Source organism: Crassostrea angulata, chromosome 7 (assembly GCF_025612915.1).
Source record: "Crassostrea angulata isolate pt1a10 chromosome 7, ASM2561291v2, whole genome shotgun sequence".
Classification (NCBI taxonomy): Eukaryota; Metazoa; Mollusca; class Bivalvia; order Ostreida; family Ostreidae; genus Magallana; species Magallana angulata.
Genome location: NC_069117.1, coordinates 36,569,198 through 36,586,712, shown reverse-complemented (window position 1 = coordinate 36,586,712; position 17,515 = coordinate 36,569,198). Strand labels below are relative to the sequence as shown.

Here is a 17,515-nt window from a genome sequence, read left to right as displayed (position 1 = left end):
CGTGCAGCGTTTCGGGCAAAGCGTGTAAATCGTTTCATGCAAAGCGTGCGAGAACCGTGTGAAACGTTCATCAGATTTCATTCGGAACTCTCTGAAAATTTAACTGTTTCAAAATAGCGCTCGTGTTAAACATTACTTTAAACTGATTGGCAAAACTCCATTGAGATATTCTCGTGAAAAAAATCTATAAGAAATGATATACTTATCTTTTTACAAAATTGAATTATTATTAACAAACAAAAGAAAAGTACGCGTATTGAAAGAAGACTAGTTACTGAGACTATTCGGCTGTGTACAACCAGTACACATAACCTCGGACATTGGGTAAGACCTGCATCTGGCTGAACCTGTCAATCAAACTCTGTGTATTCGTTTTCATTGGATGGTCACGCGTCTCTTTTTTTGTCAATAGCCAATAGAAATTTAATGACTTCAAGGTAGTCGGAATCAGTATTTGTTGATGCACACAATGTCAATGGTCGATTATTTAACATTAATTTGAACAAAATTAAATGTAAAATTAACATAGAAAGAAAATATACTGTTCATTTCTATGAAATGCGGGAAGTAAATTCTTTTGAATCCCGATTAAAAGTATTTCTACAAGTTATTATTTTAATTATTTAAACACTGATAACGGAAAACAACAAATAATTAACACACTGAAATTTTCCTAATTTCCTCAAATGTACACATGCAATTTATTATTATGGGAATCTATATGCATGGTACTTAATTTAAATAGATTATGATAGATATATTGTAAGCCGTTATGCGGGGTGCTGGATATGTATACGAATATTGAGACAAAAATCTAAATCATTTTTTATTTTTTGTTCTTTCCGAAATCCGAAATAGAAATGACAACTTTCTTTATTGTTTAATCCATTGATTTTTCTCTGTGATATTATACATGTATACGGAACATTTATTTACGCGAATGATTCGACATAAAAAAATTAGTCGGTTGTTTCATAGTATTTTTCTAACTTATGTGACTAATTAGATTTTACATAACTTTCAAAATTATCAATGTAAATAATTACAGGTTTATTTCCAGTAAGTATTTTTACATCGTATTCTCTGAACCCAATAAAAATATTAATGTGAGAAGAAAAAACAAATCCCGCCGAATACTGAAAAACCAAATTATCAATGTAAATAATCACAGGTTTATTTACAGTTAGTATTTTTACATCGTATTCTCTGAAACCAATAAAAGTATTAATGAATACTGAAAAACTGATATCAGTTTGTAATCATACAGATTTTATTTTTGGTATTGAATATTGTGTTACGGTAACTTTTTTCTATGAAATATTTATCATTTACGGTACTAATAAGAATCATGGATATTTCTTTTGGGCAATAAATATATTTATAGACGTAATATTTTTGGCTAATTCTGTGAATAAATAATTTTTTGCTTTAAATATAAGTACCAAATTAATTTAATCAATCAAATCAATACTTATGTACATATATGTTTCTAATATCAGAATTTCTATTATTTCATGTTTTCTTAAAATTAATTCTTACTAACAGAGTCAGGGTAAAAATCCGAGAGGACCCGAATCGATCAGGATAAAAGCGTGTCCAAAGCGTGTGAAAAGCGAGCAAATCGTTTCGTGCGAGAATCGTTTCGTATAAACCGTTCAGCGTTTTGTGTAAATCGTTTAGCGGTTCGGGCAAAGCGTGCAGCGTTTCGTGTAAACCGTTCAGCGTTTCGTGTGAACCGTTTAGCGAGCGTGTGGTATAGTAGTACGTTTCAGGGTCTGTACTTACCTAAAAATTATTTTATGAAAATATTCCTCTGGAAGTATAGCTACTTGTAAAGTTCTGGAGTTGTCATTCTTTTGACATTGCACTGCTCATAAGTTACTATTTAAGGTTATACCAAGATGTTAAAACATTTTGGAAATTTTTGATAACGGAAAGAAATAATGAAACAATAATACAAAAGTCTAATAGCAATTCGAAATAACACTTGTATGTAATTTTTAGACTTACGGTTCTGGTACTTCCAGTTCTTACAAGGAAAATACTTAAAATATATTGAAGCGCAGCATCATTCCTACTTTTTGAGTTAGAGCATTCAAATTTAGGGACTAGATTTATCATGTCTAGACATACAAAATCCTAAGCGTAAACATTTTCTATCTCTTACCGTTTTTGAGATTTAAGGGCTCAAACTTAAAACAAGAGGCCCAATGGGCCACATCGCTCACCTGAGTAACACTGGCTTTAAATGGGCGTTCAAAGGATATTGTGCTATATGACCCCTCGGTAGATTAACCAAAAATGAATATCCGAATTTTACACTTATTTTTGCATATACTTAATCTTTGAGATATGAGGGGCACCAGAAAGTAGTAACCGCATATCATCCTTTTAGCAAAACATTTCCATTGGTCAACCAAATTTTCAGCATTAATCGTAGATTTATAAGCAAGATACATAGCTTGGTTTGAGTCATGTTTTTGTTCACACGAGTTTATTACATTCAACTTTAGAATTTTAAACTTGGTATTTCCTATTCAGCATAGCTGCATTTCAAATATAAACCAACTAAAGCATGATCTCAGCTTTGTGTACAAACATACAGTAGCATTGTGCGCAAAGCTCTGTATCTTGCTTATAACTCGAAGCTCTCAGGTTAGTAAATAGAAATTTGTAAACAATTAAAACAAGAAAAACATAGGTAATCATAGATTACTAAGCTCACCGAGACGGAGCATCACCCTTATGAGACATCACCTTCATAAGACCACCTTTATCATTTTATATGAAAATCATACTTTATGATCTTGGATATTCATGGATTCTGTTTTGACAAAATATCGTATATCATCTGATAAATTTTTTTATGATAATCATATGTTCATATGTTAATCAATACAATGATATAAAATTAAATATTGCATCATGTCATATTTCTAATATAATATATATCATATAATAAATAAAATACCGTAATAAACAATAATGAGATTTGATATTGTAACGTATGATATGACATTGTATTGTGTTATACCTTATTGTATTTGATCACATAATACAATATCATAAAATATAATACAATATAGTATCATATTACAATATCATATTACATAATACATCATAACACTGAAACATGATATTATATTGTATATTATAGAATGATATTGTATTGAATGACACTGAAACATATTTGATACATTATATGATATTATATCATATAATACAATATAATTTGATTCCAACATTGTATCTTATCAAATGATACAACATTAAGTGATATGGTAAAATATTATAAAATACATTATTATATTATACATATTGCATCATATTGCACAATAAAATATATTACAATATCATATAATACAATTTCATGTGATATGATAATATATCATAAAAACCAATATCATATCATACAATATCGTATGATACAATAATATATAATATTACAATATCATATAATACAATTTCATGTGATATAATTCTATAATACTGAAACCAATATCATATTATACAATATTGTATGATACAATATTATAGAATATACAATATTGTATCATGGGATACAATATAATATTTTGCAATATCTTATGTAATTGTATCATGTGATAAAATAATAAATTAAAAATACAATATAATATTATACAATATTGTATCATAATATACAATACTATACATAACAATATCATGATACATAATCATATCATAAAATATCAAAAAAATTGATACAATATCATATCGTATCGTATAACTTTTTATAATATAACATATGATATCATATTGTATCATATCAAACAATATTGTTTCATATCATACAATACTTTATCATAGGAATCATGTTATATCATTTATCAACAAACACATCTATCTATTGAGCTGGTTTGAGTGAGGTAGGAGATTTCTTTAGCATCCTTGATAATGGAGATCAGGCTCTGCTTCTGAAGCAACCTCTGCATTTAATTTATAATAAAGTTAAATCAACTATGCAAGCTATCATCTATAAAACATGTGACCTGTTCCTTAAAAGTAAACCTCATCCAGCATCCGAAACCTATGGCTCAGATTCAGCATTCAAGCCCATCAGGTGCATTTGTATCATAAGACGCATCATCCATGCAATTTTGGTGAAGTTTTGACCAGTAATAACTAAGATATCATCATCAGAGGGCACTTATTTATTAAGCAATTAAAACCTTAACTTCCTCCAGCATCCGCAACCTATGGCTCAGATTCAGCATCCATGCCTGTCAGGTGCATCTGTATCATAAGACACACCATCCATTCAAGTTTGGTGAAGTTAGGACCAGTAATAACTAAGATTTATATTTTAGCATCCTTGATAATGGAGAACAAGCTCTGCATCTGAAGCTACCTCTGTGATTCATTCATATTACAGTTAAATCAACTATGCAAGTTTGAAACAGTACTATCATCTATTAAACATGTGACCTGTTCCTAAAAACTTAACTTTATCCAGCATCCGAAACCAGATTATGCATTCAAGCCTGTCAGGTGCATCAGTATCATAAGACACACCATCCATGGAAGTCTGGTGAAGTAAGGACAAGTAATAACGAAGATATCATCATCAGAGGGCACCTGTTTCAAAAACTTTATCTAACCAGCTCTTAAAACCTTAACCTCCTCCAGCATCCGAAACCTATTGCTCAGATTCAGCATTCAAGCTTGTCAGGTGCATCAGTATCATAAGACGCACCATCCATACAAGTTTGGTGAAGTTAGGACCAGTAGTAACTAAGATATAATCATCAGAGGGCACCTGCAACAAAAACTTAACCAGCTCTTAAAACCTTAACCTCCTCCAGCATCCGAAACCTATTGCTCAGATTCAGCATTCAAGCTTGTCAGGTGCATCAGTATCATAAGACGCACCATCCATACAAGTTTGGTGAAGTTAGGACCAGTAGTAACTAAGATATAATCATCAGAGGGCACCTGCAACAAAAACTTAACCAGCTCTTAAAACCTTAACCTCTTCCAGCATCCGAAACCTATTGCTCAGATTCAGCATTCAAGCTTTCAGGTGCATCAGTATCATAAGACGCACCATCCATACAAGTTTGGTGAAGTTAGGACCAGTAGTAACTAAGATTAATCATCAGAGGGCACCTGCAATAAAAACTTTAACCAGCTCTAAAAACCTTAACCTCTTCCAGCATCCGAAACCTATTGCTCAGATTCAGCATTCAAGCTTGTCAGGTGCATCAGTATCATAAGACGCATCATCTATACAAGTTTGGTGAAGTTAGGACCAGTAGTAACTTAGATATTGCTATCAATGGGCACCCGCAACAAAAACTTTAACCCGCTCCAAAAACCTTAACCTCCTCCAGCATCCGAAACCTATAGCTCAGATTCAGCACTCAAGCCTGTCTGGTGCATCAGTATCATAAGGCACACCATCCATGCAATTTTGGTGAAGTACAGACCAGCAGTAACTAAGATACTGCTATCAAAGGGCACCTGCAACAAAAACTTTAACCTGGTCCAACAACCTTAACCTCCTCCAGCATCTGAAATTTAGGACCCAGATTCAGCATCCAAGACTTTCAAGTCCATAAGTAGGTCCAGATGCATCATCCATGCAAGTTTGGTGAAGATAGGACAAGTAATAGCTTAGATACAGGACCTGCAACAAAAACTTTAACCAGGTCCGGACGCCGACGCCGACGCCGACGCCACCGCCGACGCCGACGCCGAGGGTATAGCATAAGCTCTCCTTGACTTCGTCTCGGTGAGCTAAAAATGCACAAAAACAAAGAAAAAAACTCAATTTATTTTTCATCATATATATACTTATATATTTCTAGCAGCAAGAATAATCTCCATTTAGATTGAATTGCTGAGCATCTTAATAAAACATGTTGCATTAATCAACCAATACGTAGAGATCGTACCGAATTACATGTTCCAACATACTGAATAGTATTCTATAACTGTTGTTAGTGCATCAGATTTTGCGCAGGTACATGTAAACAATCAGCTGTCTGATTTACCGGTCTACACGTAAAAAATTTAAATTCTAAAATAAAGACGATGGTTCCTCTCAAGTTAAAATAAAAAGAAACATGCTAAACGAAAATGAAAACAAGCTAAAACCACCGTCACAAATGAAAAAGTCAACTCGTTGATTATTTAACCTCAATTTACTTCACATAAACAGCACAAATATATTTTGGTTGTTTCAAATATTCCCTTCACAAGTAAACTGTTGCACACCAAGCAGATTCATCTCAGAGTCTGTTCAACATGTGCATGTTCAAGATGGCTACTTCTAACATAGACTGGTCCTCTATACTGGTTTCGATATATGGAATATCGAGCCCGAAGTTAAACTGATTGACCCCCATTCTCTCTGAGTGTCTTATTATTTTTGTAAATTACTCAAATTTGAAACAGAATCAGCCCTTAATTTTTGCAATTTATATTTGCCTTCCCATGAGGATGATTTATGCTAAATTACGATGAATTTGACTCAGTAGTTCTTGAGAAGAAGATTTTAAAAAATGCACCCCCCTTTTTCTACAGTTTCGAGGTTTTCTCCACTTAGAATAAAGATCGATCTTTCATTTCTGCAATTTATATTTGTCTTTCCATAAGGATGCTTTGTGCCAAATTTGGCTGAAATTGGTCAAGCAGTTTTAGAGAAGAAGTTCACAGACGGACGACGGAAAAAATGTGATCAGAATAGCTCACTTGAGTTTTCAGCTCAGGTGAGCTAAAAATATCATATAGTTCCATTTTTATGAGTCGATGAAAATCGTCTCTGGGAGTTTCTATGTTAAATTAAAATCATGCATCGATCGTTTCCTCAAAAAATTTTCAAATAAATATTACTGTAACAACATTTCATTTGTATAATAACACACACAATGCGCAGACCGGAAAGGTTTTTGGGTATACAGTTCTAAAAAGTTAGGTTATGCAGTGGTCAACGTTCAAAACAGCCCTTTAGCAGTAACCTTTTTATTATTCATCTGATTGATAAAATCTGTACGAATTATAGTTAGGAATAAAAAGTACTTTTTAAAAATTGTGGTCTGAGGGGCCACTTTTTGGTTCCTTATAGGGTTTGGAAAGGCCTAAAAATGACTATTCACTGCCTTAAATCTAAAACTACTCGTAAAGAGCTATCTTGAATGACCTTTGACCTTGACATTTGGAACTCTTAGAACTAATATGTTATAAGAATCTGCAAAATACCAATATATCAGTTTTATTTATACATAAAACTAGGATAACTTAACCCCTATTCTCCCCCCCCCCCCCCAATTTTATACAATGGTTGAATCCATATATCACCCTGACATGTGATGACTGGCTTGGAAATTCATTATTTCTTATGGAAATCACACCCAGCAAAGTGTTACAAACATTTGTCAAAATTTTACAAAGTCTGACATTCTGACTGCTCCGTCGATCCAGACTACGTTTTAGACCATGCCTCTGAATAAATATTCAAGCTCCAGTAAAATTCTTTAGAACTAAACAAAACTTTGAGGGATTGTTCCTAACACCTTAATCTATATGCCTGCCAAATTTGAAATGAAATGGTTGGTATTGAAGAAAATGATAAACTCCGGCGGCATCAAACCATAATCTTGATAAACGAAAATTCAACACTTACATATTTTTATCTAATAAATTCATGCTCAACTTACAATAAAAATCTGCTTTTGCATTTTTATCAGCAACCTATTGCAATACTTTGTGAAGTTCTAGGAAGGATACTGTAGAATCATTAAATTTTGTGGGGGCCAATTTTCGTGGATTGCTTAAATTTTACAGGTTCGTGGGGACGTAATTTTGTGTATCCTCTTAAACCTACAATGGAAATAAGACTTTATTACCCTAATTTATTAATTCGTAGGGGATGTTGATTTGTGGATGAGAGGTACCCACAAATTCCACGAAAATTGAGCCACCACGAAATTTAATGATTCCACAGTAACTCTTTCTTCCTACACCCCGATTTTATTTGAATTTTGTTTGCATTTTCTCTTAGCCTGGTTTTTTTTTTCTCAGCTGACTTGGCTGAAATACATGACTGACCTTAATTCATTTCAGACATTTCCTTCTTGTAATCCACAAATGCACAGTAAAGAATCAGTGTCTAACCACGTGCAATTAAAAACAGCATGAAAATTTGCATCAGTAAATCCAATGTGGCCTTCGAACATCTAAAATTTGCTGCTCGTGACAAGAATTTGACCACACTGTTTTTATGCAGCACTGATTTTTCTTTAAAAGTGAAATACTGTCATTTCAACCAGTTATGTAACACCTATCCATTCACTACGCATCTCAATCTTGTATTAACACACTCGCCTGGCTTAGATCCACCGTATTTACATTGTGGAAAAAGTATTGTATTGTGTCACATCACATTCATTCAATTGAAGTTTGATTAAATTCTTAACACCCACCTTGTAAAAGTCACCTTGGCTTAATGGTTAGCATACTTGGAATGCAAAGCTAAGAGTCGTGCCTCAAACTTTAGAAAAGGGGGGATGAAAAAAAAAAAAAATTCAAATGGTCTTTAAAAGTTTATATGACGCCTAGACATTTATCAGATAGAAACTAGTGGGTATTGTTGGTTTTTTTTACAAAAAAAACACATGTCACCCCTTCTCCCCAAGGATTGTAATATTGGGCAAATTTAACAATTGAAAAAGAATGATGACAGATATATGTTACCCAGACCTAGACAAATTTTTTAAATCTTTTTCTTAATTTGACCTTGAGTAAAACATGGTCAAGGTCATATATAAATCAATAGTACACCTAAGTGTATTATTATTGTTCTTTGTTTAAAGTTTGAAGTCCTTCTGTCAAAGTATATTCAGGAGTTGAACAATGAAGTTTTTTCTAATATGACCTTGAAATAAAAATTCTAGGTCAAGGTCAAAATTTTTGGTAAGGTTCAACTAGGTTATATACCATCTATCTATGAAACAAGTTAAAAGTCTGTATGTTAAAGGAGTCTTGTGTTATGGTCCAGACAATACTTTTTATGAAAAGCTTGACCTTGAAGAACAAAATAGGTCAAGGTCAAAACTTTTGGTGGCGTGTACTCCTTCTCAATACCATCTACCTATGTTCCAAGTTTGAAGTCTTAATGTCATAGGGTATTTAAGTTACGGCCTGGACAAATTTGGATGAAGAAGAATAAGAATAAGAAGAAGAAAGTCGACAAAAACAATATGTCTCCCCTTTGAAAGGGGAGACATAATAATTAAAGTAGTCCGAGTATCGCACTACGTCATAATACGGATTTTACAATATTGGTTCGACTTTTACAAAGCGTTTTTGATACCCGGTATTGATTTTGCTCTACAACGCTGTTGTAAACAATGGCAATAATAAGTAGTTAAAACGGTAATAGCGAGTGCCGGCGTGAAGCGAGCTCTACTGGCAAGGCGTGTGTGAATAGAATTTTTTGGCGTCAGTAAATCGGACCAGTAATGCCTTGTTTTAATCGTCCCAGTAGTTCCCTGTAATTATGGTTTCCCATTTCACACTCTCATGAGAACAAGATAAAAGACTATGTACATGCATTGTAAATATACTGCTGACACAAAGTAAATTCCATTACATAAAACTAACGGAGTTATCGTCCTTTCGAGTGACGTCACAATGGATTTCTTACACATTGAATCGTCAGAAATTTTTCGGCGTCAGTAAATTTCGACCCACAATGCAATTCCTCAATGTCAGTCAATCTCACTAGACTGGATACCATCTCGCGAGAATCAAGGTGAAACTTTTGAGAAATAGATAAATTATGTAATTTCAAGAACATAATGCTTTTAAGTAAACAAAACAGTTTGTTATATTCAGTAGTATATTCTCACTATATAACTCTATATAGACGAATAGTCAATAATTGTAATATTAGCTCGCCCGAAAAATATTGACAGTCAGTCAAGGCAAGTAAACAACGGACGCGCAATGCGACGGTTTGCTATTATAATGGATTTTAGGATTTGCGAATTACTGTGAAGTAAAATCAGGTAGAACATCTGTTTGTTAATTCTTACGGTTTGAGGAATATCACAGGTGACCGTTTGATGCTGAGGATATTTTGGAAATGAACTTTGCACCAAATTAAATTCGTGAATTCGCGTCGGGCAATATTTCGTCCCTCGGGGGCTAATATAATCAATGTTGCCCTCAACCCCAGTCAATATTTGTATAATATTTTGCGTAGGTTTTTTTTTCAGGGTGTTTTCAAAGAGACAGACAACACTTGACCAACGTGAACTCTGACGTCACAATAAGGGGAAATTACTCTAAGTAGTTATTGCAAATCTGCTGAAATATAAATACCAAAATCTTCTCAAAATCTTGCAGAATGGGGACATTTCTTCAACGACAGGAAACAGCTGTAACTTCCTCTCATTTGGATGAATGCTCACATATATTTTATTCACTATATTTACGGTAATTTCAAGGAATGTTTTTTTAAAAGGGGCGAGGCAACATCATTCAAAAAATCTTCGCAAGCAAAAAGAAATTCTCAAAATCAGGAAATTTCTAATCCGGGTGAAGAATTTGGAGTGCGATCTATTTTCCTTATATGATCAGCAAATTTTTTTTATACGTAAATTTGATTTTTTTTAAAACGGGGTAGGGGGGACTCTGTGATAGGTCAATTTTTTTAATGTAAGTTTAAGAAAAATGTCTGCTGCAAGAAAAGAGGAAATAAACTGTATAAATGTACTTTATGTTAAAATCTTTATTATTCTACAACATTTTATCCTAGATAAATTCTATATTAAATAGATAACAAAATCCTATGAATTATGAATAATGAAAATTTACTGGAAAAAATAGGCATGTCTATTTTATTCTGCATTCAAATTCATTCACTTTATGTCGCTACTTTTATTTTTATTGTTTTATCATAATTCATTATTTTATCACATGCTGTGCTCGCCCCAACGGTCGCACCGTAATACATATTATATGTATTCTATGAGAGATAGAAATGATTAATGTTGAGAAACTTGATTTTGTTAAAGTAAAATGAAAAACGAAGTTTCTGATTAACCAGGATCTCAGGGATGCTTATATCTTCTTTGTTTTGATCCCCCCCCCCCACCCCCCGAATTTTTCTTTTTCTCTCACTAAAACCGGTTTAAATTTAGAGACAGAAGCTATTTCGAATTTAATCAATCATCAATTTATAAATGTTTAAATGATATCTAACATTGTTGACAGATCTAGGCAGAAAACTGTAGCAAAATGTGATTTTTACGGATTTTTTTGTCAGGGTCTACTTGGTTTAGAGCTTATAGCAGGAAAAGTAATCCGTCAACATAGAATTTATTTTACCAAATCTTTTTTCTAAGATGTCAATCTAAAGAATAAACACCATGAATTTAAGTTTGAGTCCATAAAATGGTAAAAAAATTACCAAACGCGATACTAGCATTGCATTTTTTGTATTCTATTTTGATACATCAGGTCCATAAAGCGTACTTACTTACAAAAATTTGCACAAAATTATTGATGAGATATGGCTTAAATAAATATCTATACTCTATTTTGTATGTTTAGCCCATTTAGTGCCGAGTATAGGACTACCTTAACATATCTGCAGAGGCCAACGTTTAAAATAGCCCTTTAGCGGTAACTTTTTAATTTTTCATCTGATTTAAAATAAAATTTCTATTTATTTTTCAAAGTGGAGAGTACAATTTAAATATGATGACCCGAGAGGCAACTTTTTGACTCCTGTCGAAAAGCTCTTATTTTTTGTTGAAGACAAAAAAAGTTCTAGGTAGCAGTTCTTCTTTTCTGCATAACATAAATACCCAATAAAAACACAGGCAAGAGTAGAAGAAAACAGTAACAACATTAACATTCTTTTAAAAGTAACAAGTAAGAAACAAGGGAGTAACAGGAGAAATAATTTGTGTACATTATAAAAATGCATATAGTTTAAACCTTGATAAAATGGCTTACCCTTTACATCTTGTTCTACTTCTGTTCTCCACCTATGAAGACATTCCTGAAGAACCTGCAACTCATTATCACTGACTTGGCGTGGAGCTGGATCACTAATGCAATTTATATCTTTATTTTCTTTTACTGGAGTAGAAGGAATTGCAGTCATTTCAACATCTGTAGACAGGGAACAGCAAACTTCATTTGCCATTTCAAATCTATTTAAACGGAAATATACAGAATACACAATAAAGATTATATAGATTTTATGAATTAGAACTGCAAGGAAGTGTGCTTAATATATTAGCTGTATACAAAAGGATGATATACTGCTTTGACAGACAAAAATTAAACATTTAAATTAACATCAGGCACGTAGCATCAGGGGACCAGCCCCCCCCCCCCCCCCCACTTAAATTTACATACAAAAAATTGAATTAACATGAAGTTGGCCACCCCACTTTTATGAGACCATGTAAAAAATTAAAGTGAAAATAATGAAATACTGTGGAATCATAATTAAATTTCGTGGGGGCCAATTTTCGCGGATTGCTTTTGACAGGTTCTTGGGGACGTAATTTCGTGTATTTTCTTAAACCTACAAAGGATATATGACTTTATTACCCTATTTTATTAATTCGTTGAGGATGTTAATTCGTGGATGTGAGGTACACACAAATGACACGAAAATTGAGCCACCAGGAAATCTATTGATTCCACAGTAAACAGTTGAATCTCAGTAAAAAGTAACCTCAATTTGTTCAAAAATTAATTCTACATTTAACGTAACCCGGGGTATTCATTATTCATAATATGAAGAAAATGTCTACGCCACTATTAAATTAAAAAAAAACATTTAAAAAGAGCAACAATGAATCAACAAATAACCGAAGTTGACAGTAAAAAAGATTGTATGATGTTGGTTGTCAAGTCACAGAGCCTGAACTATGCTGAACCAACTTTCGCTCAAAAACGAGGTTTGTTGTAAATATTTTTAAATTAGTCCATCAACAACTGAAATGACTACCCATCTTACCATAAAGTATCATGTATAATACTCACTCGTGTATTATAAGCATCCCCAAAGTTGACCAAAAAGTGGCGAAAAAATAGCAGGTCCTATGTATAATACACACCCAAAAAATGGCAAAATCAACGGCTGCTATCCCCCCCCCCCCCCCCCCCCCCCCCCCCAACTATTGATGTTTCATGATAATTTTATAATCCATGCACAATTTCTTTAATTTTGTGATCAGAACATAGCAGAGACAATGAAAATCGACGGCTGCCATTTTTCTAAATAACTATAATCGATCATCAAAAGATTAACTATAGTCAAACTCTTTGATTGTTGTTAAATAATCATTGTGAAGAAACGTATGTATGTCGAATATATTGTCATTATCAAGTCATACAAATGATTGATGTATTTTTAGCAGTGTCTATGTAAACCAATAACCTTTAACTGCATAACTTGACATATGAAATAATCAAGTCAAATAAAATCAGAATAATTGCTTATCTACATGCACGTGAAAACACCCTGTGAGGTCGATACCAGACAGGTGCATGCTTCTGACACCAGAAATTGTTAAACAAACACTGACCACGTGCGGAGTCAGCAGGTGGCTGCTTACGTATTGGCGAATACACAGGCGACACTGTGGAATCATAAAGTAAAACAAGCATTCTGAGAGTATTGCATAAGCAATACACGTCCCCTATCGGTTTGTATTATTCTATGAAAGCTTCCAAGCACACAACTATTTCAGAGCTCTTGTAAACGAGATGTCATGCTTTAATCAGAGATAAAAGAACAGAGGAAATTAAAACTATATACAGTACAGGTCACGAGTATCCCGACACCCACCATGTAAAAAACACGGTGGAAAACGGTCTGTGTCACACCGTGTAAACGGTGTGACACAGTGTATGTGTATTGGAAAATTCAAGAAAAAGCACCGTGTCGCACCGTGGCCGCCCGTGTAACTCCGTGGGCACTGTGTCACTCCGTGGATATCGTTACCTGAGACGTTGATAGAAATAGCGTATGTTTAGAAATAGATAAATTATGGCTAAACAATGGTTGAAGCAATCTCAAATAAAAAAAAAAAAAGAATCTCCACTTAAGTTACGCGGACCCAGAAAATTGTCGGGGCTTTCAATGTGAAGTTAATTTTTTGTGATCTAAAAACTCGACGTAAATGGGTACCTTTTAATTCATTTGTTCTTATATAAATTGAAATAAATTCACTAAATATATTTTATCTATCAATTGATATATAATCAAAATTCAAATCAATTAAATTCATCGGGTTTATTTTTCAAAACACACATGATGTTGTAACTGACGATCCGATTAAAATGTTGGGAACATAAATGACTTTAAGTTATTTTCTGTTATCTGAAAACTCTGTTTTATTCATTAATTTACAGCCTTACTTTAAACCATATAAAAAATGAGAAATGAAAACATTTCAGATCATGTTTTTTTTTAAAAATACATGTTTACGTGCTGTAGTAAATGACAACCCCTATTACCGGTGACTCGAATGATTAGTATTTCGGCTATTTATGTAGCAATAAATAAACAAAAAAAATCAGTTTTATATGATAGAATATAGATAAATACATGAACAAACTCTTGTTAAATTATATTAATGCATTGTACATGTACTAAAAATATACCCGCATTTCATAAAATAACTTTCAACTTTATTTCCCTAAAGCTGGTAATTGCATCGTGATTTCACACTCGTGCGATACCTGTACGGAAGCTGATCAGATACACAGCATTGTCTTTCTTCTTGGGTTCTATACACAACAGGTGTTATTGTCTGTCTTGTTAGGTGTCATTGTAATTTACAACTAACTCTGTATATTTGGACGTCTGAACAGGTGTACTCGAGATGCCGTTATTCACACCTTTCCGCGGACACCTGTTTGGTAACTCATCACAACCTGTCGTGTGTATGGTCTGAATATATCTTACTTCTACTTTGTTAGTTCCATGGTTTTTCTTAATCTCTAACAAACAAAAACATAGGTAATCACAGATTACAAAGCTCACCGAGACGAGACATCACCCGTATGAGACTTCACCTTTATGAGACCACCTTTATCATATTAAATGAAAATCATACTTTATGATCTTGGATATTCATGGATTCTGTTTTGACACAATATCGTATATCATCTGTTAAAAAATTGTATGATAATCATATGTTCATATGTTAATCAATACAATAATATAAAATTAAATATTGCATCCTATCATATTAACAACATATATCATATAATACAATAAAATACCATAATAAACAATGATGAGATATGATATTGTAACGTATGATATGACATTGTATTGTGTTATACGTTATTGTATTTGATCACATAATACAATATCATAATGTATTAAACAATATAGTATTATATTACAATATCATATTAAATAATATATCATAACATTGTAACATATGATATTATATTGTATAATATAGTATGATACTGTATGATACTATCATTTTTGATACATGATATGATATTGTATCATATGATACACTATAATTTGATACAACATTGTATCATATCAAATAATACAATATTATGTGATAAAGTAAAATATTATATAATTATACAATATTATTATATCGTATCATATAACTTTTTATAATATTACATATGATATCATATTGTATCATATTAAACAATATTGTTTCATACAATACAATACTATATCTTAGGAATCATGTTATATCATTTATCATCAAACACATCTATCTTTCCAGCAGGTTTGAGTGAGGTAGGAGATTTCTTTAGCATCCTTGATAATGGAGATCAGGCTCTGCATCTGAAGCAACCTCTGCGTTTCATTTATAATAAAGTTAAATCAACTATGCAAGCTATCATCTATAAAACATGTGACCTGTTCAAAAAAAACTAAACCTCATCCAGCATCCGAACCCTATGGCTCAGATTCAGCATTCAAGCCTGTCAGGTGCATCTGCATCATAATACACACCATCCATTCAAGTTTGGTGAAGTTAGGACCTGTAATAACTAAGATATATTTTTTAGCATCCTTGATAATGTAGATCAAGCTCTGCATCTGAAGCTTCCTTTGTGATTCATTCATATTACAGTTTAATCAACTATGCAAGTTTGAAATAGTACTATTTATATCTATTAAACATGTGACCTGTTCCAAAAAACTTAACCATATCCAGCATCTGAAACCTATGGCCCAGACTCAGCATTCAAGCCTGTCTAGTGCATCAGTATCATAAGACGCACCATCCATGGAAGTTTGGTGAAGTTAGGACGAGTAATAACTAAAATATAATCATCAGAGGGCACCTGCTTCAAAAACTTTAACCAGCTCTAAAAACCTTAACCTCCTACAGCATCCGAAACCTTTAGCTCAGATTCAGCACCCAAGCCTGTCTGGTGCATCAGTATCATAAGATACACCATCCATGCAAGTTTGGTGAAGTACGGACCTGCAGTAGCTTAGATATTGCTATCAAAGGGCACCTGCAACAAAAACTTTAACCAGCTCTAAAAACCTTAACCTCTTTCAGCATCCGAAACCTTTAGCTCAGACTCAGCACTCAAGCCTGTCTGGTGCATCAGTATCATAAGACACACCATCCTTGCAAATTTGGTGAAGTACGGACCTGCAGTAACTTAGATATTGCTATCAAGGGGCACCTGCAACAAAAATTTTAATCTGGTCCAAAAACCTTAACCTCCTCCAGCATCCGAAACCTATAGCTCAGATTCAGCACTCAAGCCTGTCTGGTGCATCAGTATCATAAGACACACCATCCATGCAAGTTTGGTGAAGTACGGACCTGCAGTAACTTAGATATTGCTATCAAAGGGCACCTGCAACAAAAACTTTAACCTGGTCCAACAACCTTAACCTCCTCCAGCATCTGAAATTTAGGACTCAGATTCAGCATCCAAGTCTTTCAAGTCAATAAGTAGGTCCAGATGCATCATCCCTGCAAGTTTGGTGAAGATAGGACAAGTAATAACTTAGAAACAGGACCTGCAACAAAAACCTTAACCAGGGGCCCGTTTCACTAAAAGGCGTACGCCCGGCGTAGCTTTACGCCTGTCAAATATTTGGACTAAGGTCCGTTTCAATAAAAGGCGTAACATAGCAGCCCGTCTTAAGTTAAGACAAAAATCTACGCCTAGCCAAGGGTAGTCGTAACCATGAAATGATTGCTAATTCTGTTGCCGAGTATAATGGTGTTGACCGTAATGTTAAATTGTACAATTCGTCATGTAAATTTGATTAATTTCTTATGAAATTAAGAAAAAAAGAGTTTTGATAGATGGTACCAATTCTCGAATAGAAACTTTCTTACCATGTCTTATGCACATTCTTTATATTTGCACTTATCGTTGACATGTTAAAATGACTTATTTGGACAATCGATATATAGTTTTCATTTGCTTATTTTTATTCAATAATTTGATTTACGTTTCATATTTTTTAGTAAATTGGGTAATGAATAATGCAGAAAATATAGTA

The 17,515-nt window shown here is 33.3% G+C and overlaps 1 protein-coding gene across 1 annotated transcript in view; it reads right to left on the bottom strand.

Moving 5' to 3' along the window:
• LOC128192146 (ubiquitin carboxyl-terminal hydrolase 25-like) overlaps positions 1-17,515 on the bottom strand; it is a 192,244-nt gene that overhangs the window by 43,523 nt on the left and 131,206 nt on the right. The window contains exon 14 of the mRNA XM_052864629.1: positions 11,989-12,188. Within this exon, the coding sequence (XP_052720589.1) occupies positions 11,989-12,188 (200 nt within the window). The remainder of the gene's footprint in view (positions 1-11,988; positions 12,189-17,515) is intronic.